The sequence below is a fragment of the Rosa chinensis genome, chromosome 2 (assembly GCF_002994745.2).
Source record: "Rosa chinensis cultivar Old Blush chromosome 2, RchiOBHm-V2, whole genome shotgun sequence".
Taxonomy (NCBI): Eukaryota; Viridiplantae; Streptophyta; class Magnoliopsida; order Rosales; family Rosaceae; genus Rosa; species Rosa chinensis.
Genome location: NC_037089.1, coordinates 34,846,714 through 34,874,271, shown reverse-complemented (window position 1 = coordinate 34,874,271; position 27,558 = coordinate 34,846,714). Strand labels below are relative to the sequence as shown.

The 27,558-nt window shown below is 41.2% G+C and overlaps 3 protein-coding genes across 5 annotated transcripts; all 3 read right to left on the bottom strand.

The window, feature by feature from the left end:
• Positions 1–7,854: 7,854 nt before the first annotated feature.
• LOC112184195 (serpin-ZX) lies at positions 7,855–8,998 on the bottom strand. Its single transcript, XM_024322466.1, has 2 exons — positions 8,478–8,998; positions 7,855–8,341 (listed from the first exon to the last, which is right to left on the bottom strand). The coding sequence occupies exons 1-2, from the start codon at positions 8,996–8,998 to the stop codon at positions 7,855–7,857; spliced, it is 1,008 nt and encodes a 335-aa protein (XP_024178234.1).
• Positions 8,999–9,211: 213 nt separating this feature from the next.
• Positions 9,212–11,517, bottom strand: LOC112190910 (nuclear transcription factor Y subunit B-7). The gene is made up of 2 exons (XM_024330426.2): positions 10,686–11,517; positions 9,212–9,922 (listed from the first exon to the last, which is right to left on the bottom strand). Exon 1 carries the CDS (start codon positions 11,466–11,468, stop codon positions 10,752–10,754), a length of 717 nt encoding a protein of 238 aa, XP_024186194.1. The 5' UTR covers positions 11,469–11,517; the 3' UTR covers positions 9,212–9,922; positions 10,686–10,751.
• A 576-nt stretch (positions 11,518–12,093) lies between these two features.
• LOC112186868 (probable methyltransferase PMT26) lies at positions 12,094–17,356 on the bottom strand. Of its 3 annotated transcripts, none has more exons than XM_040514316.1 (10): positions 17,172–17,356; positions 16,511–16,873; positions 15,803–16,462; positions 15,571–15,720; positions 14,657–14,927; positions 14,017–14,127; positions 13,750–13,924; positions 13,206–13,478; positions 12,727–12,921; positions 12,094–12,622 (listed from the first exon to the last, which is right to left on the bottom strand). In XM_040514316.1, the coding sequence occupies exons 2-10, from the start codon at positions 16,841–16,843 to the stop codon at positions 12,394–12,396; spliced, it is 2,397 nt and encodes a 798-aa protein (XP_040370250.1). In that variant the 5' UTR covers positions 16,844–16,873; positions 17,172–17,356; the 3' UTR covers positions 12,094–12,393. The 3 variants fall into 3 exon arrangements, with proteins under 3 accessions (XP_040370250.1, XP_024181181.1, XP_024181180.1); XM_024325413.2 differs by having other exon boundaries at positions 15,803–16,468; positions 16,517–16,873; positions 17,172–17,354; XM_024325412.2 differs by having other exon boundaries at positions 15,803–16,873; positions 17,172–17,354.
• Between the last annotated feature and the right edge of the window lie 10,202 nt (positions 17,357–27,558).

The following is a 27,558-nucleotide window of genomic DNA, read 5'->3' as shown; positions in this document are numbered from 1 at the left end:
CTTCGGCCTCGGCAGCTTCAGCGACTGGCGGCGCGACCGATCGGCTCGCTTGATCAGACCCTCGGGCGGTCGGACTGGGGGTCTCTATGGTGCCGTCGGCCCGGGTGTGTGCCTCCAGAAATCCGGCACGTGACACCTCCGACGGGGTCTGCTGGGGAGTTTGCTGCGACCCTTCCGTCGGATGTGGGCCACTTTCCCCGCTACCCGAATGAGTACCTACAGCTGGGGCAGGCACGACTTCTGTCTCCGCGCGGGCACTATCGACCGGCGGCACGTCAGGCTGTGACGCCTTTACAAAGTCAATGGCACCCTTCCGCTTCAACATATCTATATTGGCCCAGGCCCCAGACTTCGCCGCTTCGGTCAGTGTCTTCTTAAACTCCGCCGACTGCTTGAATGCTTCAACAGCAGCGGCCGCAGCGGTGCTCCCCTCAGCTCTCAAGCGGGTAACCTCACCCCCCAGCCGCTTCATTTCGGCCATCCTTTCGGCGGACTCCCGCTGCACTATAATGAGCTTCTTGTCTTTAGCGGCTATCCGCTCCTGCAGCAGCCCGATCTCCTGCTCTAACTTGGAGACGTGCTCATTCCTCTCCAGATCCCGCCGGATGGCCGCATTAAGCTTGCCGCGGGCGTCCGCGTAATCACATTCCGCCTTGACCAGTCCCCGCTCGATCTCCGCCAGTCTCTCCTTGGCTTCCGCCAACTCCCTCTGGAGACCTCCAATTTCTCCCTTGAGCTCTTCCTCAACCCGGGGCTGCTTTGACGCCGCCACGAACATATCGTGTAACCCCGCCGATATTTGACCAAACGCCGAGCTGAAGGGCGATTGGTCAATTGCAGTCGGGCGCGATATGCCCCCAGACCCCCGAACCCCAGCCGCTCGCACAGATGGAAGAGGAACTCCCGCTCCCCTTCTGTCATGAATGGCGCATACTCGGCGAAGGAGTCCAGATCGCTGACGGCGGGCGCCTCTCCCTCCACCGCCGCAGTTTTTGCAGGAGCTTGGCGGGCCTTCTTCTGTCGGCGGGCCCCAGCCACCTCCACCTCTTCTCCCTCTTCCTCGTCAGGAGACTCAGCCGTCCGGCGCTTTTTCTCCAGCGCCCTCTGGCCCCCAGCGGCGGCCCTCGTCGCCCTTACTGGCGGTTCCTCCCTCGTCACAATGACTTCTCCCGCCGGCTGAACCACCTTCTGAGGACCACGCCTCTGGGCAGGCATCCGCTCCTTCTGAGGCCCGGCCGCAGCACTTCCCCTCTGATCCCCGCCGGCCGTCTGGGTCCCCGCCTGCACCACAGGCAGACCATCTTCACCAAGGTGAGACTGGTGCGGCATCGCCATCACCACCGGAACCTCGGACTGGCTCAACGCCAACGTCTCCGGGTTCACCACAGTCTGCTGGGCCGCCAGCCCCTCGGCGTACATGGCCTCCAAAAAAATTTCTATCTCCGCCCGATCCATCGCTTTCTCAAATGCGTCGCGACTTGATTTGTTGCCCGGCGGAGTTTCTAAAAAAAAAAAAAAAAAGAGGGAAGACAGCCACCAGTCAGACACAATTCAATTATAAAACGAAGCGACAGGGTAGACTCCTCACCAATAGAGCGTGTTAGTCGCAGGTCGACCAATAACTCCCAACCAGTCAGCAGGCGGAAATCAAGCAAGTTTCGGTTCCGCCAGCAACCTCTGATCCTCGCCACGCGGCACTCTTCTTCACGCGTCAGCGTATACCGAAGTCCCGCTGCACAAAAAAAACACGTCGTTAGTAAGAATACAAGTTCAAGCATGTAAGCACGCCAAACATTTTCAGCGGACACCGGCCACCAACCTCGAATAGGTTGGAACTCAGACTTAATCCTAAATGACGGCCCTTCTTCGTTAGACCTAGCGTGGTACTCCCAACCGTCGGTAGCGACGCAAAAGGTCCCCCGCCAATAGGACATGGAGTCCCTCAGATTCTCGATCAGCTTGGGCGCTCCCTGCCGGCGACTCAAGTTTACTTGCCCTTTGCAGCCTTGGCGCTTCACATATACTAACTCGTAGAAATGAAGCACTTCCGCCACGGTAGGCCCCTCGCACCCCGATAAGCGCCACAAGGAGTTCATCGCCAACATCAACGCCACATGTTGGGACAGATCTGACCAAAGGCAAGGCCAAACTCGCAAACAAGGATTTGGAGATTGGGCACCAGCGGAAGTGTCACTCCTTGGCGGAATATGGCCTCGTGCAAAGCCGCACACCCCGTCGGGAGAATCGACGCCTTCTCATCAGCCGTCGGTGGGCGCAGCTTCACCGACCCCGGCAACCGGAACGCCTGCTTCAGTCGAGCGACAGCAGCACCGCTCATCCCCCCTCCAGCCTCGTCAACGGCTGTCCCATCCGGGAGGAACCACGCTGACTCAACATTCTGCTCCGCTGTTTCTCCCTCCCCAGCGGAGCCGCTGGCAGCACTATTACTCGCTAGACGCTCGTCGCGCCTGGCTTTGGCAGCAGCGGCCTCGCCCGCCTTAGAACTCTCCGGACGCGAACCCCGACCCATAACTACTTCCCAAGGGATGGTCTGTAGCGGCTCGACGTCTAGCACTTCTGGCAGTGAGGTTCCTGCAGGGGCAGACGGACGCAACGAATCAATAAAAATCCCATCCGCCGCGCTGAGCGACACGTCAGACCCGGAATCCTCACTGCTCGAAATCTCTATAATGCTAGCCATCCCAAAACCCTAAAACCCACATCAGTTAGCACAAACATAGATCTAGCCTATTCTCGCATCAGATATAGCCAAAATAATCAAGAACAAAACCCAGAAAACTCCAGAGTATAAACAAACGCACTCAACCCAGACTCGACTATCCAAATCCTAAACCACTAAACGCATTGGCCAACCATCATTCAACCCCCCACAAAAAACCCCATCTCACACCTCATAACACACCCAGAAAAGCAAACACAACAAAACCCAGAAACTAGCAGAAACAAATAGCAGAAGACAGAGATCCGAATACCAACCTCAGTGGTGCAATCTCCGGCACGGTGGTGCACAGTTACGACCGACGTCTCTCTGGGAGTGGTATACCCAAACTTCGGTAGGCTCCTTCTCAGGTTTCGGACAAACGGTGGCTAAGCTTTCAAAATTTTCACAAAGTGTCGAATCCCCCAGAGTTTCCCCCCTTTTATATCGGCCCCAACGCGTCCTCAGCCGTCCGCTCCATACCGACATCACTTGTTAGCCGTACACGTGTCGTACGTCTCCACTCACTCTCCGGATTGCCCGAGGCGTCATCTCGGTTACGAAACCCACAGTTACTGTCATTAAAGGCTAGAAGACGGACAGGCTTAGCAGACAAACCTACGCACGCTAACCCGCTATAGGCTCGACACGTATTAACCACCGAAGGGGCAACTTCGGAAACCCCGCCAGCGGAACTTCTCCCTTGTCATTTTCCAAGAGAGGAAGTATCCGCTGAGCAAACCCAGCCAGCGGAACTTCTCCCTTGTCATTTTCCAAGAGACGAAGTCTCCGCTGAGCAAACCCCGCCAGCGGAACTTCTCCCTTGTCATTTTCCAAGAGAGGAAGTATCCGCTGAGCAAACCCCGCCAGCGGAACTTCTCCCTTGTCATTTTCCAAGAGACGAAGTCTCCGCTGAGCAAAACCCCGCCAGCGGAACTTCTCCCTTGTCATTTTCCAAGAGACGAAGTATCCGCTGAGCAAACCCGCCAGCGGAACTTCTCCCTTGTCATTTTCCAAGAGACGAAGTATCCGCTGAGCAAACCCAGCCAGCGGAACTTCTCCCTTGTCATTTTCCAAGAGACGAAGTCTCCGCTGAGCAAAACCCCGCCAGCGGAACTTCTCCCTTGTCATTTTCCAAGAGACGAAGTATCCGCTGAGCAAACCCGCCAGCGGAACTTCTCCCTTGTCATTTTCCAAGAGACGAAGTATCCGCTGAGCAAACCCAGCCAGCGGAACTTCTCCCTTGTCATTTTCCAAGAGACGAAGTCTCCGCTGAGCAAACCCCGCCAGCGGAACTTCTCCCTTGTCATTTTCCAAGAGACGAAGTATCCGCTGAGCAAACCCGCCAGCGGAACTTCTCCCTTGTCATTTTCCAAGAGACGAAGTATCCGCTGAGCAAACCCAGCCAGCGGAACTTCTCCCTTGTCATTTTCCAAGAGACGAAGTATCCGCTGAGCAAACCCAGCCAGCGGAACTTCTCCCTTGTCATTTTCCAAGAGACGAAGTCTCCGCTGAGCAAACCCCGCCAGCGGAACTTCTCCCTTGTCATTTTCCAAGAAAGGAAGTATCCGCTGAGCAAACCCAGCCAGCGGAACTTCTCCCTTGTCATTTTCCAAGAGACGAAGTCTCCGCTGAGCAAACCCCGCCAGCGGAACTTCTCCCTTGTCATTTTCCAAGAGAGGAAGTATCCGCTGAGCAAACCCCGCCAGCGGAACTTCTCCCTTGTCATTTTCCAAGAGACGAAGTCTCCGCTGAGCAAAACCCCGCCAGCGGAACTTCTCCCTTGTCATTTTCCAAGAGACGAAGTATCCGCTGAGCAAACCCGCCAGCGGAACTTCTCCCTTGTCATTTTCCAAGAGACGAAGTATCCGCTGAGCAAACCCAGCCAGCGGAACTTCTCCCTTGTCATTTTCCAAGAGACGAAGTCTCCGCTGAGCAAACCCCGCCAGCGGAACTTCTCCCTTGTCATTTTCCAAGAGACGAAGTATCCGCTGAGCAAACCCAGCCAGCGGAACTTCTCCCTTGTCATTTTCCAAGAGACGAAGTCTCCGCTGAGTAAACCCCGCCAGCGGAACTTCTCCCTTGTCATTTTCCAAGAGAGGAAGTATCCGCTGAGCAAACCCAGCCAGCGGAACTTCTCCCTTGTCATTTTCCAAGAGACGAAGTCTCCGCTGAGCAAACCCCGCCAGCGGAACTTCTCCCTTGTCATTTTCCAAGAGAGGAAGTATCCGCTGAGCAAACCCCGCCAGCGGAACTTCTCCCTTGTCATTTTCCAAGAGACGAAGTCTCCGCTGAGCAAAACCCCGCCAGCGGAACTTCTCCCTTGTCATTTTCCAAGAAACGAAGTCTCCGCCAGCGAAACCCCGCCAGCGGGACTTCCCCCTTGCTACCCTGCAAGCGGGGTGTCTTTCGCTACACACCGCTGGCGGAATCTTTCTTTTTCATCTTGCAAAAATACCGCCAGGCACGTCTATCGGACGCTGCTTCCTACTGCATCCAGCGGGGGGATGTCCGCCAACGGTAAATCCCGAGGCTACGCCTCACTCTGACAACGACCGCCACGCGGCGTTACCGTCAGACCGTCCCTACGGGACACGGGGACTAGTCAAACAGTCTACGACGGCCCTGATCAGGCACGTTGACCCCCGTCATTTGGGTGCTAAACATTGGGCTCGCTACCCAACACCCTCTGCTCCGTGCAGCTCCCCCTCATCAAACAAATTACCGACCATCCGGAGGTCTATCTTCGCCGGGGAGTGGGGGACTCCCTGGGGGCCCAGCAGGGGCCCACCCGAAAGGGTATAAAGCGTTTGATCAGTAAAACCAACGGTTGACAACGCACTGACGCTAATTATGCTCTTGCAAGTCTAGCGGAGGAAAACGCTTCAAACCGCCGAACAACTCCCCAACCAAGATTGCCCTCCTTGATTGGGGACTTGGGGGACTTGTACATACATGTACATTTGCAAGCATAATTAGCTATAACGAGCCACGCTCATTGTACCGCCAAAGGTACTAATTCCAACTAAAGGAATGACATGCAGACGCACCGCCAGGCGGGCTACAACCTCAGCGTTGGACCATCCCCAGATCGCCGGCGACGCGCCGCCACTCGCCACGCCAAGATAGCGTCAGAAGCTTCTGAAACTGAGAACTGAAGCATATCAGTCCCACATCGAAAACAAAGACAAGATCAGTCTCTTCCTCACCTATAAAAGGTTCTCTCATCTCTCCTCATTAATTACGCATTCAATACTTACCTACTATTACTTTGTCAACATAAATACATTGACTAACTTAGGCATCGGAGAGTTGAAGACCGCCCAGCGCGGTCTCCCTCTGGCGCCCGTTGTATTTTACTTGACAGGTAACGGGAACTACAACATTAACAGAAGTATCGATCCGCCCAACGGATCAGCGTTGACTAAGGTCCGGCTACCGCCAGACTTTTAGACATTAACACCTTGCTTGACCATTTCACTATGGTGAATCGCAAGTTGGATCAGCTTCAAACTGATGTGGGTGCCCTTCTTCAGAGAGTGGCTCACATTGAGGGGGAGCTTCACTCTCTTCGCATTGTTGCAAGTTCCTCATGAGCTTTGCATACCTATCCAAAAAGGGGGAGAAGAAGACAGAAGACTTGACTTATTTTGCTAGTGTTGAGTTCCCTGTTACGACTATGTTGCTTAGTTTGGTTAGACTTCCTTTTGTTTTAAGTTAATGGTTGTTTTTGGAATTAATAGTGTTAAAATGATGCACTTAATTTGCTATTTTATGCCTGTTTGTATGTTTCACAATGTGTGCGTGATAAGTGTTTCAGGATCAGTTGGCTGCTTCACAAGTGAAATCCCTCAAGTACTTGTTGAGGGGGAGTTTATATGAGATAAAGTAGTTTTGTATAGGAATGCCAAACGGGGAGATTGTAGGTACAATTCTTGTACATATCGTATTGGCATTCCCATACAAAGCTCAAAGACTCTTTACTGATCTCGAAGAATCAGGTAAATGCATTTGCATAAGCATGGGATTGCAACAAGTGTTGCAATCCCCGAGTCAGCAGTCAGTTTCATGTGGAGTCCGATTTTGGAAAGTAGGTTTTTGGTTTTATGTAGTTACGTTTTTTAAGAGTTTTCTGACTGTTAAAATCGTAGTGTTGATGTCTTAGGGTTTTTAGGACGTGTCTATTCCTAATTGATTTCCCTTAGGATTTGTTAGAGTTCATATAAGGGAAGTTTCTTTCCTAATTAAAGGAGAATTAGGGTATAATCTTTTGAGAGAGTTGGTTGCCGTCAGTCTATGATATATTGAGTAACACACACAGTGAGAGGCAGGCAACTAGGGACGCAAGAATATTGATAGAGTCTTGCATGTTTTTCTTATGTTTGAGTCATCACAAAGAATAGAAACACTTGGTCCATATATAAGTGTTATTGATTGAGTCTTCATATGCATAAAAGCTCTCTTGAGATCAGTAGAGAGACGATGAAGAAAGAAGAGCGAGATTTGGTGATCATTCAACTGAAGGAGTTCTTGAAGGAAGACAAACTTTTTTATTAGCTTTTGTCTAAACATTGTAGCCAAGCTAGTGCTATTCAAGTGTGTAAAAGAACATGTCCTTTTTAATATGATGATCTTTATTTTGGTTCTCATGAATAAGAACCCCGCAGTGTTTTTAATCTCATATTTGAGGTTTTCACTGCATAACCAAATTCCGGTGTTCTATTTGTTATTTTGGTTTCTGCTGCCTAGTAAGGATTAATTGATCAGTGCACTGCAATCTCCATTTTCCAGAAAACACATTTTGTCGTTGTATTTTCAGACGAGGAGACATCTTCGTTGAGAGCTAACAAGGAAAAATGTTATCTATACGGGTGAATCGATTGACCTTAAACCAACAATGATTAATTACTATTGCTATAAAACAAGCTAGTACGTTATCTCCGTTCTTAATAATGAGAAACAATTTGAAAGAAGCGAGTCAAAAACCACTCGGAAGTACTGGTCTTAGATATATAATTTCATGAGAAAACAACGTACTAGCTAAGTAGCTAGTAAACTAGAAAATATAATCCAAATAAACATGCCTAGAAATTGAAACTACAGTAAAGAATATGCATCTCTTCCTACACTAATAATCAGCCTGAAAGAGGATTGAGCACCTGCCCCATGAACAGCACCGTTCTGGTTCTGTTTTCCCTTATGAGAAACATGAAGGGGTGGTCAGCCACAAATTCGTCTATCTCCTTAGGTTTGGAGAAGTCACCATCGCAATCCCACGTTTCAGCACAAGTAGCAGCTGCAGCTGTTGTGCCATTTTCATCAACGTCTATTACAGATTCGTGAAATATCGCCATTAAATCACAACCATCCCCCAGCCCTATTTTCTTCAGAACACCCGAAGCTTCAAACCCGGATGAAATCTTAAACTTTGGAATCAAGAATTTCTTCACTCTAACAGTCGTAAAACTATTAAGATGGCGGTCTAGAAACCTGGACTCGGAACAAACTCTCTCAGTCAGAGCCGGCAACCCATCTCTTGCATCCGGAAGTAACCACAACATAGAGAAATATCGGGGGTCGTCTGCATATGTGCCATTGTCAAAATCCTCTAAAGCACAATCTCTGTAAGGAAGACTCAAGACTTTAAAGCCGTCAAAGGCAGCGATTGAGTGGCAGTGACTTCAGAAGATGAAACTTATGGTCTTTCGAGTTCGGTGGTTCATAGAAGAAATCGTCGTCCCAAGTTGCTTTGAAGTACAAGGCATTTGCAAATATGAGACACATCCCGCTACCGACTGAGCCAGGAGGAAGAATCTCAGGGATAAGGCCTCTGGTCTCTTTATCAACCCATGAGTTCACTTGGATTCTCACTTGTTCCGGATCTGTTTTGAAATCGACTTGATTTAGAGCCGCCTTGTAAGAATCCAACACGACTTGTTTGTAGGAGTCCTCCAGAGGAATAGACTCGTCGACCCAGAGACCGTTTGTAGCGTTCAAACGTGGCCCGCCTCTGCTGGGTGAGTCGGCCAAAACGGAAGTGATGAGATTGAAGGCGAGGGAATTGAGGTCGTCGATGGACTTCGACTTGAGAAAAGAGAGAAACTGGGGATTGTTTGTCCGGGCGGCTATTAAGCTCAGGACGATGTGGATGGATAGAGGGGAGAAGATCAGGTTCTTGTCCTTGAATTCAGATTCAAGGAGTTGCTTTGTTATCTTCAGTGCCACATCGGTTTGGTTGCTGATGGGTTTTCGGAGAGCTTTGAGATCTTTGTAATCCATTGTTGGTTGCTTGTTCGATCTTTATTTAGAGATCAACTTCGTTGTGGATGAAGGTGAAAGGAGAAAAGCGTAAGGGCCGTATATATAATGAATCTGCTAGGGTTTAATCGGTTTAGGGTTTTAATATGGCTCATATACCAAATAGGAAAGGGAAAGTAGTTTAGGGTTTCATATATTAAGGATTCGTGTACCCAACAGTAAAGGTAAAGGAGTAAAGTATATAAATAAGTGATCGAGTTTCAAAGGAAGAAACCATCCTGCTGCTAGATCTCCGAATCGCACATCCCAAGTTATCACATATATTTTTTTTATTAACTACAATTAAAACTGATTCTTTAGGTTGAAGGTTTAATATGTCTTGGTAAGTAGCAAGTAAACTAGAAAATATAATCCAAAATAATCAAACATGCTTAAAAATTGAAACTACATTAAAGAATATGCATCTCTAGCTTCCTACACTAATAATCAGACTGCAAGAGGATTGAGCACCTGCCCCATGAACAACACCGTTCCCGTCATGTGTTCCCTTATGAGAAACATGAAGGGGTAAATCAGCCACAAATTCCTCTATCTCTTAGGCTTAGAGAAGTTATCTTTGCTACGATACATATGATCTTATTAGTATACACGCACGCACGCACGCACTGAATCCTAAAAATTAGCAATATATCAATGCAATAAGATGTACGTACGTGAATACACTTGAAGAGTCAATTAAGTCATGAGTAACATTTAGTACTTCACGATGGAATGAGTTTGAATGCCACATCTTTTCTTTTTGTTCGCTTTTGCATGCTTAATTATGAAAACAAAAAGCTCACATTGCTATATATTTGGCCACGTACGTACCAGGTTTGGAAATACTGCAATAACGAGGGTCTCCCGTCTCCCTGGTAGTTGCTAACTTGCTATACAATGAGGGTCCTTGAAACAACAATTAAGAGACGGTATCGGGTAAGAATATGGTAGGGGAAACTAGTAATATAATTGATATGCCCTGCGTAGCTAATGCGAACAATGTACAGAATGACTTGAGCATGAAATTATTCAGCAACTAGCTAATTAAGCAACTCCAACAGCTTTTCTAAAAATTTTCTATTATAGGAAAACAAAAGTTAAAGCTTTAGCCTCTTCTTTATCTCCAACTCCAACAGATTCGCTATTTTATAACAATCCAAAAATTTCCATAATTCTTCCTTAAAATTTTAGATATTGCTGTAAATTTAGAGAATTTGGTTTTCTCTTTCCTCACCTTCTCTAAAATATGGATAGTTATAGAGAATCTGTTGAAGCAAAAGAGACCTATTTTTCCATAAAATAGAGAAAAATCAAAATTTAGGGGCTTTTAGAGACCAGCCCCTACACAAGAACTATCTTAGGTTTTTCTAAACAACTGCTAGACACCATATGTGGATTTTAAAGTGGAAAAAATAATTACATAAGACCATAATGAACACCTTGTGAAACCCAATGACCATGCATGCTCAGTCAGTTGGAGATAGCAAACACTTTGTCCAGTGCAAAATGATTAATCCAAGTCTATCACATTGGGCATGCATGGATTATATATATGAAACACATACAAGCTCTTTCCAAATGCACTTCCTGTAGAGAACCAGATAAAGATCGAACCATGTATATATGTATATATTAACATGAAATTACATATGTATAGCATAATACGTACAAGTCGGGAATACAAAGAGAGAGAGGAAAAGAAACCGTCTGTTTACTCCAGCCTTTTCTTCTTAATTTACCAATGCCCCACTGAATCAATCTGATCTTGTGGCTGTAGCTGTTTTTGAATTGAGCTTGGCGAGAAAGGCAACGAAAATGCGGGATCATGATGATGAGTAGTGATGAAAGAAGTCGGTTGAGACAAGAGACTCGTCGATGAATATACACTATACGAATTAGGTATACTTTGTTGCTCTTGTTCTTGTTGTACTACTTGCTGTTGTTGCTGTTGCTGCAGCCTTTGCTCCAATCTTTGTTGCTTTGGAACATTTAGCTTCTCCCCTTCAAGCTCTCTATATTTTTGGAGGTACAATTTTAGAGGGTGCACGTAATCCTCAAAGCCTAGTGTTGTGATAGCCCATATGATGTCTTCGCCGTTAATGGTCTTCCTCTTTTCCCTTTGACATTTATCAGAGGCTTCACCGGTGACAAAGCTAATGAACTCGGACACACATTCTTGGACAGTCTCTTTTGCGTCTTTCGAGATTTTTCCATTGCCCGGAATCACTTTCTTCATAATGCGACCCACATTCGCAATGGGAAGAAACCTGTCTTGTTCTTTATTGCTGCTGTGGTGGTGGTGATTGTGATTGTTACTTTGATTATGATTGTGGTGAATATTAATGTTGGAGTTGCAGCTACTAGCAGGAGTGCTGTTGTTTAAACATGGGTTTTCAGGGCTTCCTCCATTTGGACCATTTAGCCTATTATTTCCATGGTTGTCATCTTCCATCTCTTTTGGGATTAATTGGTGTGAGCTCTCAGAGCTTTTGGAGGATTTTGATTGGTATTTGTATAGGTTAAAATAAAAGGAAATAAAACAGCTTAAAAATAGGCAGGTGAAGAGGGGAAAACTAAAACAAGGCACCAATTAAGTCCCTGGGACTCGCTCTCTCACAGGGGTTGGTAACCAACTGTCATCACCTAATCTTAAGCAACCTTTGTCCAAAATAAAAATCACCTTAACGTGGCATGTTTTGATCGAGTAAAAGTTTTCTTAGAATTGGAACTACGCAACTCAGTTCCTAATTTCATAAGATAAGACGAGATGATATTCGCTTTTCAAAATAGTCATCCGGTACTCCTTTATGACTGTTTAGTATATAAAGACTTCAAGAGTATGTGAAAAGTGATAACTACAAATTCATACATAAAATGCCATAAATTCACTTTGGTGAAACCTAATTCAAGAAATCTACACATACACTGTACATTTCTGATTAATTTTTCTATTTTACAATACATGTCTACCCTCACCCGACTCATTTTATGTTACTCGGGTTGGGGCTGAGTAATAGGCAACTTCGATGTATAGGATCTATACAGGTAATGACACTAGCAAAGAGAGAGAGAGAGCATTTCACAATGAGAGAATCCCACTCCTCAAAACTTTAAACGATAGGTTTTGCAATAGCAAGAATTTGTTTGTTTAAAAGACAACTAGCGATGTAATATTACAGTGGGCCGGGATACACCAACATCAACCTTTAGATGATGAGGTTAAACCAAATTGATACAAAAAAATTAATAGACACTGCAAGACCCTAACTAAATGATACATAAGGCTAATATAAAGTACAATTGCCACGAATTTGAATTATCAACCAAAACAAAAAATGTGTAATCCCCTTGGAGATGCCAGCCAGCTCAGAGCATGCTTAAGCAATGGCGTACTTGACTGTCTCCGACTCTTTAGGCCGCCACATGGACTTCTGCACACAAAGTAATCCCTCCTTGTCCTTGGAATAGGTCATGCGAACCTCCCACTGCATAGACTTCAACATCCTCTCCAGCTCATTAATAGTCTCAACATTGTCCCGAACTATAAGTTTTCCCTCTGGTCGAAGGATTCGATCAACCTCTGCAACTACAGCAACTAAATTGCACCTGCCACTCATAAACCATTGCAAATTTAGACAAAGCATAAAGAAATGGGACATCCAGTGATTGCTAAGCTGCTGAGAAGTTGAGAAATGGAATTATATGCACACCTCTTTTTGAGCAGGGAAAACAGATGGTCTGCGTGGAGAAGATCATAAGACCTGGGATAGGTGCTAAATGATTCACACCAATCATGATACATGCCAAATAGACCTCGCTCATAAATTATGGGCAGGGTATCTGGAGAGTCTATTGTGACTATATTCATGACCCAAACTTTCAAATCTTTCAGAGCTGCAGCAAATCTGCAAGCACGTACATCCAGAAGTTAGAATAAAAAAATAGGCAAAAGAACTTGATACAATCAGCTACCATACATAAAATTAATATCCAACCACACCTCTGACTCCTCACTTATACATTGTCATTAGCAAGGCCAACAAAAATAAAGACAGATTATCAGGTAGAAATTCAAAAAAATAGTTGGTTCATTTGTCCATCGATCAAGCAAAACCCCCAAAACAATGACATATCAGAGGAAAAATGCTCTATAAAATATAACATTTTAAGAAGGATACATATTGCTTACCCTCCATAAACAGATCTCATGTCCATGACATTCCTAATAGATGACCAGTTAATGCCCATTCCAGTTAAATAAGACTTGTTCACCACGCGTTTCCAGTGCTCATAGTCTGCAGAGAAATCCTCAGGCGCTGGTTTTCCGTAAGCTCCAGTCTGCGAACTTAACAACCAATAAGGTACCTTGTCCAACCTCGCTGGCCATTGCTCAGGCCACTGAGACCCACGCTCTGACGCATCTACAGGAACTTTGTGCAAGCATGCTTGTAATGGTACTTTCCTGCACACAAGAAACAATTCATTTGTATCAGACAAAGAGGGACAATAGTAATCCAATTTCCAATTAAATCAATCAGTGTTTTATTCTTTAAAATTCTAGAAATACAGAGACAATGACCATCTCATACGTAAAAGAAGTTCCACAACGTCATAAAACTAGGTAATTTCAACAAGAAATATTACTCAGCGACAACATCAAATAAGTGGGAAACTTTTTTCCGATTTCTTTAGTTGGTAGGAATAAAATGAAGTAACAGAAATATAATGAATACCATGCTGCATTCGGATCATCAGACTTGTCACAGATAGGAGGCTCATTTTGTGATCTTTGCTCGTAACATTCATTGGTGGTAGGTTTTCTGTATATAGCTGCACCAACTGCATTTATTGTATCCTTATTAATTGAGACAAGTTCCCAACATATCTTCTCTGTTAGTTCCTTCATGGCTGCAGATGATTCGACAAATTTTGACTTATTAGAATATATCAACCAACTCAGGTTCAAAAGTTCCAGAGATATCAAGTAATAAATTTTGTACCTGCCCATATTTCAACGTCTTCACGTTTCTTCTGATATACTGGGGTAGCAGACCACACAAAGAAACCACCAGGTCTCAACACACGATTCAGCTCTAATAGAAGCTTACCACCTGCAAATCATGCTTAAAGGTCAGTCTCCAAACAAAAAGAATTGATTAAACAAGCCTCCTAGACATTATTACTATGTCAAAAACGATTGGCTCAACATTATAAAATTCCAAATATAGAAACTCCATCTGATTCTTTCTTCAAAATCAGTATTCCATCATTGAAGATGTAATCATTATCAGGAGAAGACAGTGCAAAACATGCAGATGAATGAGTTCTGAAATCTGCACTTAGAATCATTTTCAGAAAATAAGCATGAAAACGACATCAAAATAATATTTTAAACCTGGTTCCAATTTTCATCTCAGAAATCATAAGATACCTAAGTGAAACTATTGATACATATTTCTTTTTAATATGTTACTCTTTATTACCAGGAGAGAAAAATCCAAATATTACTCGTCCTAGATTCAGAAAACTCTGCCAAACAGGTACCTAATTTCTGATTGTGGAACTGCATTTTAAATAACAATCTAAGCCTGCATGACCGCAATTATGTAGCCACCACCTTCTAAAATAATTAAAGAGTACCTTCTATATGCCAGGGAACCCTGCAGCGGGCACAGTGGACAACATCAAAAACTTTGCTAGGATAGGGAAGTCTCTGTGTGCCCATCACAGCAGATATAGCAGGAATTCCTCTTTCAAGTGCAAACTGCACTTGAGCTTCATGCTCATCTTTTGGGGCAAAGGACATTGTTAGGACATCTCTGTCAAATTGATATCCTCCAAAGCTTGCAACCCCACATCCAACATCTAATATGACACGAGATCGTTTTCCCCAGGCAATATCAGAAACAGACTGCAAGATAAACAGAACAAAAATTGAGATTCATTAACACTATGAAGAAAACATATTTAACTGTTTTCTGCGGGCAAATCCCGTCCAAGAGTCGGAATCATCCATACTGTCAAATAACTTATACAAATATAGGTTTACCTATAGCAAAATAATAATATCTAGATGATGGTTCTTGCAAGTAGGATCGAGTGGATTACATCATTTATGAAACATCTGGTACCTTGGACGAAATAGAACTATGTTGATAAAGAAAGGGAATCCAGGAGAAGAGCAGGAGAATCATACTAATGATGTGCCATAAAACAGCTGTTCATTCATTCCTAAATTCTAGGACGGCCAAGAATGCATGTTGCTTTATTGCACATTCGGCTTTATAACTAACTTTTAACCACATCACTCGAGTTTGGAAAGTAAATTTTAATATGCAATGCACGTGAACGTGGTCCTACTTCTATAGTTTTATAAGAGGGTTCCTAAATTTTTTTTTTTTTTTTAAAAAGGGGCTCAATGCAGACCCGGAACTACTGAGGATTGAAGGATGTACATGCATGAGACTGATGACTATACCTGAATAGTTGAACTATGAAACACGAGAGAGAGAGAGAGAGAGAGAGAGAGGATCAAAATGACTAAGAGTATTCACCTCTTGTAGCCAATCTATATAATGAAGAGCACCATGCTTGAATTGTGTTCCACCACCAGGGAAAGTAAGGTATTCGCCAGTGACTTTGACCCAGTTCTGGTGCCCCTTAACTTGAGCAAGTTTGGTATGGGGGACATTATAGTACCATATCTGCAAAATGCAACTTATTAGTTTATCCTACAAAGGGAGAGAAGTGTTTGCAAATAAATTGTATATTGATTACGTTATGTACCTTTTCCCTGCTCATTGGCCACTCAATTGGGCGTTTATATCCTTCTGGAAGAGGAAGGAGGCAGGTGGGAGGCTCCTCCGGACAGTGCCTCTCCCGATGTTCATAATGCTTGGTACTGTGAAGACTCCTAATGGCTTGCAAATTGTCAAGGCATGGGATGAAATCAGGCCCAGCAGTTGAATTACAAAGTTTCCAATTGTAATCAATTTGCTGGTCAGAAGAACGTTGAGCCTCCTTCTCATTCTTTGACTCTGTCGACTGAGTTGACCATGACCCATTTTGGGTTGCAGTCTCATTCAAAAGCTCTGACTGAGCAACAGAAGGAAATACCTCATTTGAAGTCTGGTTTACAGTCTGTCCATTATCCGATTTCTCACTATCTTGCTCCTTATCAGTTTTTTCCACTTTCTCGTCAATCTGAATATTCTCCTTCTCCGCATCCTTTGTTTCATCAGAATTCTCCGTTTTCTTCTCATTGTCACCATCCGATTTCTTTTCATTGTCACCCTCGCCCGAATCATCCTTTTTCTCATCGTCACCATCACTTTTCTTCTCTCCATCTTCCGAATTCGATTCATCATTTTCCACCTTAGACTCTCCCTCCTCTGTCTTACTTCCTCCATCTTCCGTTTCAGTTTTCAACCCATCTTCTGTTTTCTCCTCAACCTTCTCTTCAGTTTTCTCCTGAACCTTTTCTTCAGTTTTCTCCTCAACCTTCTCTTCAGTTTTCACCTCGGGCTTCTCTTCCACCTGAGCAGCACCCTCATTGGTATCTCCTTTCGTCGCATCCTCCGGTAAATCACCGGGGTTATCTTCAAACTGCCTGTTGTTATTCCCCTCATTGGTCTCAATCACTTGCTCCTTCACCTCACTCTTGTTCTCCTGACCCACATCTACATTCTGAACCGGCACCACCGACGACGACGTCATCATCCAAACCCCCACCAAGCACAATGCCACAAACACCACAATGGTCACCGTCGAGCAGTAACTCGACGCCGACCTCCTATTATCAACTCTACTATACTTCCCTAACGCCATCTTTAACCCAACTACAATAATCTACACCACCTGAAAAAAAAAATTTCAAAAACCCAAATCACTTCAGATCCAACAAGATCCTCTAGATCTAGCAATACCACAATTCCCAAAAAAGCTCTAAACTTTCATAAAGTTACAAAAAAAAAGAACAAATTCTAAAGCAACAAAATTTAATACCGCAATCAAATTCAGAACCATACCCAAGATTACAATGACGCAATTCAAGAAGAGAAAGACATGAAAATTGAGAACGGATCTGCACCCAAGGTGCATGGGTTCGATGAAATCCCAGCTGAAAATGTGAAATCTTTACGGGGGGGGTACGTACCTTGTTCGATCAGACAATGCGAGGCGGATCTGAGGCGAGGCTAGTGCTCCATCGGAGAAAGAAAGAGAGCGACTTGATTTGATGGTTGCTTACAGCTTAGGGATGGTGATTATGGGGTTTAATAGCAAACAGAGAGAGAGGGAGATGGACTTTCTTACTTGGTGATAATTATTATTAAGAATCATTTTATCACAGTTTCAACTTTTTATTCACGCGGCGTCATAATTTTTCCTGCAAATTCCACAAAGATGAAAGATTTTAACTCTCTCGGAGACATAGAAAGAGCAAGACCCTCTGCTGTAAATGGGGCAATCCGGGTAGAATTGGAAAGGGTATTTTCGTCCTTGTGTTAAATTAAGTAATTATTGTATTTTTTTTAAATCTTTTTCTTTATGAGAATCTGATTATTAGATCATTACTTGCGTAAATTAAGCAGTACGTTGAGTAAACCCCAAACATTAGCGTGACTTTAATTTATTACTATCACATGCATGGATATATAATAATATCAACTAGAAGAGATCTAGCTTTAGTCTCTTTTTAATTTTTCAAAAATTTGATCTCATTAACTGAAGCAATAGAGAAGGGTATGCATCGAATGTAAAACTTGTTTAATATCCTCCCAAGTTATAGCTCATATTTGCAAATACCTCGTTACAGAGATGACTTAAGCTTACGAACGAGTAACAATATCTGATATCTCGCTTTTAGAGAAAGTGTTTATTGCCTATCAACTTGACTAAGCTTGAATTGTGATCCAAACATAACATACATCAATGAAAACATATAGAAAATGCACGTTTTAAAAGAAAAGAAGCTTCAGAGAAAATGAGGAGTTTGTTGAGGTTGTGTGACTCGATACAAATCAAGATGTGGAGAAGGATAGTCTCACAGTGAAAAGAAGGCACAACAACATAAGGACTATAAGTGATTATATTATTCCTAATAAAATAGTTTCTTCGATCTGGAATAAAACCTCAAAGATGTTGACGTTGATGTGGTCAAGTGGGATAATATATGTTGCCGCAACAATTGGTATTAGAGATGAAGGTTTGGTTGGGACAGAAGACAATTGGCGTAGCCATAAATTTTGTGCAGGAAGACTAATCTCCCCTAATTTTTTTTTGCTTAATGAACATACTAGCCTTCCTGCACGCGCGAGCGCGGCGCGATGCGCGTGCGTATTGTCCTTCCTTTCTTACTACGCATGTTTGAAATGTTACTTATGAGTGCAATATAATTTCTGTGTTGCATATCACCTAACTCTAACCCCATACAAATATTATAAAATATTGTATATGTCTTGCGCAATCCATTAGTAAAAAACATAAAACTCTGTACAAAAACATATACATAGATTAAGAGTATTGGAATTGATTAACTACCACAAAACATATTTAATGGAAAAGAAACAGAGCTTAAGAGTACATATTGTGTATGCTTCTTTTTGTTCCACTCTTTCAAAATAAGTTTACTAAGATAAGAAGTGTTCATTTTTATTGATTGTTTTCATGCACCAACCACATGAAAATATGGAAACACATCTCCTAAAGCTTCTGTCTCAACCATTCCTACAAATAGAAAAAATTACACAAAGTTACAGATTGTAATATAAAAAAATTCAATCAAATATGTATGTTTATAATCAATTAAAATGTTGATGCACCTATGAAGACGATCGATCATTTGTGTTTGAATGAAGCAAAACTTCTTTAAATACGACATTCTTCGTAAATACGCCATCTTCACCAACTATGGATCATTTTTTAACCAGAACTTTTGTGGTTGACTCTGATACTCCTCTCGACAATGCAGCATATAATTGTCCATGACTAAAAACATGATCTGGGAGGTAAACACCTACATGTGGGATAGTCTGACCTTGAGATTTGTTTATGGTCAAAGAGAAGCTCAGTTTGACTGGAAATTGCTTTCTTGTTAGTTGAAATGGTAGCCCAGCATTTTCTGCACTTTTCAAAGGAATTCTAGGTAGAAAAACGCTAGTCCCAGCAAATTGTCCTGTTAGTATCTCAGCATCAATCAGATTTTGGTACGAACCACGGCACAACAATCTAGTACCGTTACACAATCCCAATTTAGGGTCAATATTCCTTAAAAGCATGATTGGAACACCTACTTTCAGGCCATGTTTGTTTCCCGGAAAGTGGGCATTGGGAAAGGAAATAATTTCCTTTCCTGCGTTTGGGGACAGCCAAGGAAGGGAAACACTTTCCCAAAGCAAAGGAAAAAGTGGAGGAATTTGGTTTCCCCCCCCCCCCCCCTTCTCCGGAAACACTTTCCCAAAGGAAAGGAAAGTGATTCCTTTCCTTTCCAGTCAACCAAACATGGCCTGACAAAGTTAACTTGTGGGGTGGCAGCCCACCTGCGGTTATTGAGTTCAGAAACTCTGGTTGGTACAAATTTCTCATGTCATCTTCAACAAAGTCAAATGAGTACAATGTAATGTCTTCACCTGGAAACATATTGATTATCTTTTCATTCAACACGTCCACATCATCGTTTATAGGAGTAATCAATGCTCTGTCCACCATGTGTCTTACATCATTTACGTGATCACCCAAATTGGGGAAAACTTCATCAATAATTTGATTGATAGAAAACTTCATCAATAAGCTTGAATTGTGATCCAAACATAACATACATCAATGAAAACATATAGAAAATGTACGTTTTAAAAGAAAAGAAGCTTCAGAGAAAATGAGGAGTTTGTTGAGGTTGTGTGACTCAATACAAATCAAGATGTGGAGAAGGATAGTCTTACAGTGGAAAGAAGGCACAACAACATAAGGACTATAAGTGATTATATTATTCCTAATAAAATAGCTTCTTCTGGAATAAAACCTCAAAGATGTTGACGTTGATGTGGTCAAGTGGGGTAATATATATTGCCGCAACAATTGGTATCAGAGATGAAGGTTTGGTTGGGACAGAAGACAATTGGCGTAACCATAAATTTTGTGCAGGAAGATTAATCTCCCCTAATTTTTTTTCGCTTAATGAACATATATACTTATAAATTAAATTGAATAAAAAAGAATGAAAGAGAAGAGGAATAAGGAAAAAAAAATAAAAGAAAATGAAATATTATTTAAAGTGGATTGTGCACCGGTGCAACTATGCATGGAAAAGAAGGTTAACGTAATGGGCCAACGATCCATCAAGAACAATGGATCAAATTTGTAAGACCTGGAAATTAGCTATTAATTTTCGTGTGATTTTCAGAATTTATTAAGTAGGGTTGATGGTACGATTAGTTGTTTCTTGGGTGAAGTGAAAATATTTCGAACGAATAATTACTCGAAACATTTTATTTTTGAGGGGTCAAGGGTTGACTTTTTATTCGTTAAGTTCCTCCAAAAACTTCATTCATGAAAAACATAGAACGCGTCGATACGAGCTCGTGGACATGGCATGCGAAATTCAAAGATTGTATGAAGAAGTTATGGTCAGCGGAAGGATTTCTATTTTCGTAAATTTTCCTATAAATAAAATTTTTTTCCGTGTAATTTTCATAATTTCCAAAATTTCTGTTTTGGGAAACTTTTTGTATCCGTTCTCCCTCTTCAAAGAAACCCTAACCCGGTTCTATCTTTGACTTTTGACCACCTCCGACAACACCACCATCCCAGAACGACTCGCCTTCAACTCACTTCCACAGGCTAGCACCGTATAAGGTGGATCTGAGGCCGAAAGTTACGGCGGCGGTACTCGATCGGACCTTCCTTTTTCTGGGGACTTTTGGGCATGAAACTTACCAGGTTTTGAAGCCCTATTTTCCTAATCATATCCATCCAAGCCTTGAAGATCGATTTGAAATGTAGAGCAAGGAAATGAGATTTGAAGTTTTACGGTAGAAATCTTTCGAGCTTGATCTAGCTCTATCTAGGTCGAATCGGCCTTAGTGCCAGGTATGAAAGTTGCTCCCCTTGATGTGCTCTACAAGTTAGTAGGAGCTGATCCTCTAGATTTTGGTGTTGGTCAAGCGGCTCGTGGGGCTCATGCTCAGCCGCTTGCGGAAGATTGTGACAGTGCGTCCGACCTCTGTTGAAGCTGCTTTTTTGCTTCGTTATCTTCTACTCTTCGATATGAGCGTGTTGATATATGGGTTGTGTCCTATTTCAATCGTTTGTAACATGCTAGGGTTTCCATAGTTTCGGTTCATTCGGTTTTCAATCCTTGAGGATCTGACAGTTGGATCGTCTTGTTGTTTTTAGAAATCGACCCTACGAGTATTCCAAAGACCTTGGGGGGTCTCGAATGAAGTTTTGCCTCGATTGGTGTAATCTTCGATTTTAGTCAAAGTTTGTGTTTCGAACTTTAAACGTTTTGTGTTTCGTTGTACTGAGTTATAACCTTGTGCCTTAGGTACATACAAGATCATTTTGAGTGGAGTTTTGTGGTATTGTGCTTACTTTCATTTGTGTGAAGATGCAGTTGGATTTCGAGGTGGGTAAATCTCACGTAGTTTCGGTTGATAAATTAGTTATATTATAGGTTTTGTAAAAAAATTGCTAGCATGCATGTAAAATCATATTTATTGAAGAAAACAAATATTTGTTTTGAAATATATGAACTTGATCGTCAACGGTTCATGGGTAAGTTAGAACGATGTTTGTCATATAATGATTTTTGAATTTAGTAAAGTGTGAACTATAGTTAGTATTAGTGGAATTCATGAGAGGATGATTACTTGTGTGCGTGTGTGTGTGTGTGTGTATTTACATGATATATATATATATATATGTGTGTGTGTGTGTGTGTGTGTGTGTGTGGGAATACTTGAGTTTTGTTATGAATACTTGTGATTATGATTACTATTGTTTGTGACTTAATCTTGTGGAAAATAATCTAGTTTAGAAAAGGTTCATGAAAGTACTGTCTTTTTAAATTGATCGAGAAGGAGTACAATTCTTGTAAATGTTTGAGTTATGATGGTGGAATTATGTTTGACAAATTACCTTGTTTGCTATTTTAAATTTGAGATATGATTGAGTTGCGTGATTAAATCAATAGAATGGTTTTGGTGTAGCAAGACCAGTGTGGAGATTTCTAATATAGTCGTCTGGTCTACTATTGTTACGATGATGTTAATGTTGGGTGTTACAGTGATTCTTGTTTCGTTACGTGATTGAAGCGTATTGTTTGGGTGAAGTTATATTATGTGTTATTAAGTATGTTGATTTTCATGTAATCTCCTGAACTAAATCATATGTAGTGATTACCATTTATGTATTCATTCATTCTCATGTGATCTCCTAAACTAAATCATATGCAGAGATTACCATTTTTATATTGTTTCATTTTCATTTAATTAATCTCCTGAACTAAATCATATGCAGGGATTACCATTTTTATATTGTTTCATTTTCATTTAATTAATCTCTAGAACTAAATCATACGCAAGGATTACCATTTTCTGTATTGATTTATGTGCATGTAATCTCCTTAACTAAATCATATGCAAGGATTAACAATTTCTGTAGTGTTTTGTCTTCATCATCTGAACTAAATCACATGCAGGTGTTACTATGTTTTTGAATTGTTTGATTTTACATTTTGGTCTTCTATTTTGTTTGTTTAGAGTAAACTAATACGAGATGTCAAAAACTTACCAGGTTTGTTGTTGCAACTCGGTGCACTATTCAATAGTGTACATGTAGGTCAAGGTAATTGTGGCTGAAGTAGGAGTCTCGCTGTCGCAACTATAGGTGTTCGGAAGCTAATTTTGTTTCTTTGACTTTATTCAAACTTCCATTTTATAGTAAGCTCTAAGGGAGCATTTACTTATTAATTTGTTAAGGCAACTTAATTTGTAAACTTTTGTAGAGACAAGCTAGTGTACCGGTGGGTATGAGATACCCTCATTTACAACTATTTGAACAAAAATTTACAAGTATTTGAACCAAAATTACAACATTGAGAACAAAAGTTACCATATTCATTTACACTATTTACATATAGTTAAACAAAAATTACAACATTGACAATGAATTTGTTCAAAAACTTGTAAAAATGTCGTAAGATGTGTAATTACCATTATTAGAACTAAGATTACAACATTGACAACGAATTTGTTTAAAAAATTGTAAAATGTCGTAAAATGTGTAATTACCATTATTAGAACTAAGATTACACAAAGTAGGACTCAAATTACAACTTTGACAACAAAATTTGTTCTCACTTTTGTAAATGTGGGTATGAGATACCCACCACTACACTAGAATTTCCCACTTTTGTAATGAAATATATGACTCTAAAGAACGAGTCTGTATTGACATTATGAGTTTTAAAACTTAGTCATATACTTGTTTTAAAAGAAAAAATTCATCACGCCCAGTGTATCTGTATTTGTTTATTTGGTCTATTAATTGTGCTTGAAAATCGGGGCGTGACAATTTGATATTAGAGCATAAGGTCACATACTTTGTGATAATTAGTACTACTCTAGTGATTGCCCATCTACAGTGGTTCTCCATCAGATACTCTTTAGTATTGGTATAATCATTGGGTATGTACTAGTGTTAGGTATTGGTCAGGTCATTGAGTCATCAGAGTATTAGGACGGCTCTATAAGTAAACTGTTGGAGCTTTGCGTAGCCTCCTTGAGTTGTGGTCTTTTGACGAATCAGAAGCTCTGGAATAAACTTTAGACTAGTTATCGAAGATTATTTTCATAGGATTTGTGTCCATTTTGTTGTCGTCGTTGTGTTGGTTGTCGGAGTCATAGTGGTCGTCGTTGTGTTGGTTGTCGGAGTCATAGTGGTTGGTCTATACTCACATTTTGAAGTGGTACAAGTTTTTAAACCAGGTGTTACTATACTTACTTATTAGGTGATGAATCTTCAGAGCGGCAAAGCTAGCTAGGGGTCGAGACAAACCTCGAGATGGGGGTAGGGCTCCCCCACAGGAAGAGTCGTATCAAGAGGAGGAGGTACTACTACCTGTTCCACCTTTAGTAGAAGCAATCGATGTTACTCGCCTATCTAGGCTACTAGAGAGGTCACTAAATTGGGAGCAGCATCATTCAAGGTGGTACAGATTTCATGTTAGCTGATTGCTGGATTTAGAACATTAAGACCTACTTTGAGATGATCATCTTTATCGACATTGAGAGGAGGAAGATAGCTGCGTTTCTTCTTCAAGATGAGGCAAGAGTGTGGTGGAACTGCACACTGAAGGATAGGGATGTGTCCACCATGACTTAGGAGGATTTTGTGGAAATCTTCTGGGATAAGTACTTTCCGGCTTAAGTGAGGGAGCAGTTGGAGATTGAATTCATCGCACTAGTCCAAGGGAAGATGAGTGTCAGAGACTATGAGGCTCAGTTCTCACACTTGTATCGGTTTGTTAGGCCGATGGATGGAGAGCTTGGCTTGGAAGTTTCAGTTGGGACTAAATCATGAGATCAGGAAGGGTGTGGATATCCTCTAGATGCCTACTGTGGCACAGATCTTTGCCACTGCCATGGAAATTAAGCAGGAAAACCATGCTTATCAAATAGAGATATCAACAAAGGATTCCCAAGGAAAGGGAAAGGCAGTTGCGGAGAGCAGTAAGTACACCAGATACTTAGGGTGGGTCTTGGAAGAGGCAGATGACTCATCAATAGGCTCTAGCTGGAGCTCTAGTTGAACCTATTAGAGCTATACATATTAGGTAGGTTATGCCCTTGACATGCTATAACTATAAGGAGGTAGGCCATTTGGCAAGGTAGTGCTTGAAGCCGAAAACTAGGTTGTGTTATAATTGTGGGTAGAAACGACATTGGCTAAGTACCCAACCTCAGGATATGAGACGGGGGAATCGGCAGAGACAAAATCCTCCAAGGCAAGTCAGAATATTTGCCAAATCCCTTTCAAAAAAAAAAAAAAAACCGATTGATCTTAAAAGTGGGGAAAGAATATGTTTTCAAAAAAAAAAAACTGCAGATTATTTGAAAATAACTGTAGATTAGTGTTTGGCCTGTTTTTAATGGGTCAACCAGGTCTTTAATCAAAACCCAGAACATTGGTAAAAAAAATAAAGGGTTCATTTCATTCTTTTCTGGGCGTTGTTCTTCTTTTGGCGCAAACTTACAAAAAGAGAACAGAGGTCTTGCAATTTGTTTTGTCAAAATTGTTTTATGGGTTTTGTTCTAGATACTTTTGCGACATGATTGAGATATGTATTGTGAATCTTAGTATGAAATTTTGTGGCTAATTTGGAGTTCTTCAGTAAATTCTTCATTGATATATATATAACAATTGGGTTTTGACTTAAGATGCGTTCTCCTAGTATCTAATTAACATCCAATCCCTAGTTTCTCCTTTTTTTTTTCCGAGAAATTCTAAAGATTTATTTTCTTCATGGTTTCATAATTGAATACCTGATTTTTTTTTTTTTTTGAAATTGGCTTAATGATTTTACTACTGACACTTATGCATATCATTTTATACCTTTAAATTGATCAAACTACATGTTCTTCATGCAAATATAATTCAATTTTAGTAAACTCAGCTCTTAGAGCAATTTTATGCTGAATGTTAGTCATGGATGATACTGCAGTATATTGGAAAATTGATTTGTCTGTATAAAATTTCTTATCATCAAGGTGTCAGTATTTAGTCCCTTTTCTAAACTGTATGAATTAAAGGACCACTAAATTGGTATTTATAATTGAAGCAAAGTGTAGCCAAATAGATTTTAAGTATGTCTTTGTCTAATTTGTTAATGGTTATTTTCTGAAATAACCAAGATTAAAGGATTACAATGTTCTATGCATGTTGAATTGATTTGTTACTTCTCAGTTCTCACGTCTCAATATTTTTCAATTCAAATCTCTTATGTACAACTAATGATTTTATTTCATGCATGAGTTTGCACGAAAGATTGATCCTTTTATGTTCAGAAAGAAAGAATTTTTTGAAAATAACAGAGTTTACTAAAACCAACCCGATTTCATAATGGTTATTTTGACAAATTATTTTGATTTACATTTTTCCGCCTATATTTATCTATAACTATTGCTGAAAGTGTGGTTGAGGAAGCCTATTGCTGCGGGTATGCTTTCATTTTGTTGCTATTTCCAAGTTTACAGGAGAAGCTTGCTTCCAGGTATGCTGATAGGAGCATTTTAATGCGACGTTTTAACTGCATTTCCCTACATTTCTTACGTTATTTCCTTATTAAAATCTTGTTTAGGAAAGTTTCCATTCTTTGATTGGGAAAGTTCCTATTTGTAGAAAGTTTATATTTTTGTAGTTTCTATTTATCATTTTTAGTAAGTTGCCATTTTTCATTTTAGGAAAGTTTCTATTTTTCTTATTAGTTTCTATTTTTAGGACCTCCAAGCAAGTGGAAAATCTTGAGGTGGAAAATCAAAGTTGCAACCAAGTGGAAAATCTTGAGGAGGAAAATCAAAGTTGCAACTAAGTGGAAAATCTTGAGGAGGAAAATCAAAGTTGCAAGCAAGTGGAAAATCTTGAGGAGGAAAATCAAAGTTGCAACCAAGTGGAAAATCTTGAGGAGGAAAATCAATTCAAGTTGAACAAGTGATAAACAAGTGGGAAGATATTTTTTACAAATTTGTCTAACATATCTAGCCCTTCATTTATGTTCATCTCCACCCTCCATTCATCATTTTTTGGGCTATAAATACACTTCTCCTCTCACTCTCAAAAGACCACATTCCTTCATCCATTCCATCTTCTTTGTCTCACCATTTCCTCTCCATATTTCTTTTCCATTCTCTAGTTTTCTTGTTCTTCATTTTCAAGCCAAGAGAAAGAGAAGCCATGCAATACATCAATTTCCCAACCGCCATCCACCCTTGTGTCGTCCCTAGAAGATTGCTTGCTTTCAAGGATCTTCAAGTTCTTCGTCTCAAGGCTTTATCATTCATCTTTCAAGGTGTATTATATCCTTTCTCTTGTTTTCTTTGTTTGATTTTGTAAAACTATGAATTCTAGTTAACAATAATGTTTAGGGCAAAGTTTAAGCCCAATTTCTATGTTTAAATAAAGTTTTCGAATTCTATAATTATGATTCTAAGTCGCTTATGTGAGTTTGTTCGATTAAATTTGCTTTACAGAAAACTTTTATATGTTTATCTTATTTGGGTCGACACTTATAGGATTTGCATGTAATTGGTGCTAGGTTTAAGAACATGAAATCGACTTTTCGTTTTGTGTAACTTGAATCAAAAGTAGTAAAGGTTCTGGACAAGAATCGAATTTAATTGAAGAGGATTGCAATTAGGTGGACTTTTCCATAACTAAGTTGTACACTTGAGTTGATAGCCTTTCTCTATGTCTAATGCGTTGAACATGTCATGATTGACTAGCTTTCTAGGGCTTGATTGCATGTTTGATAGGATTAATCTAGGTGC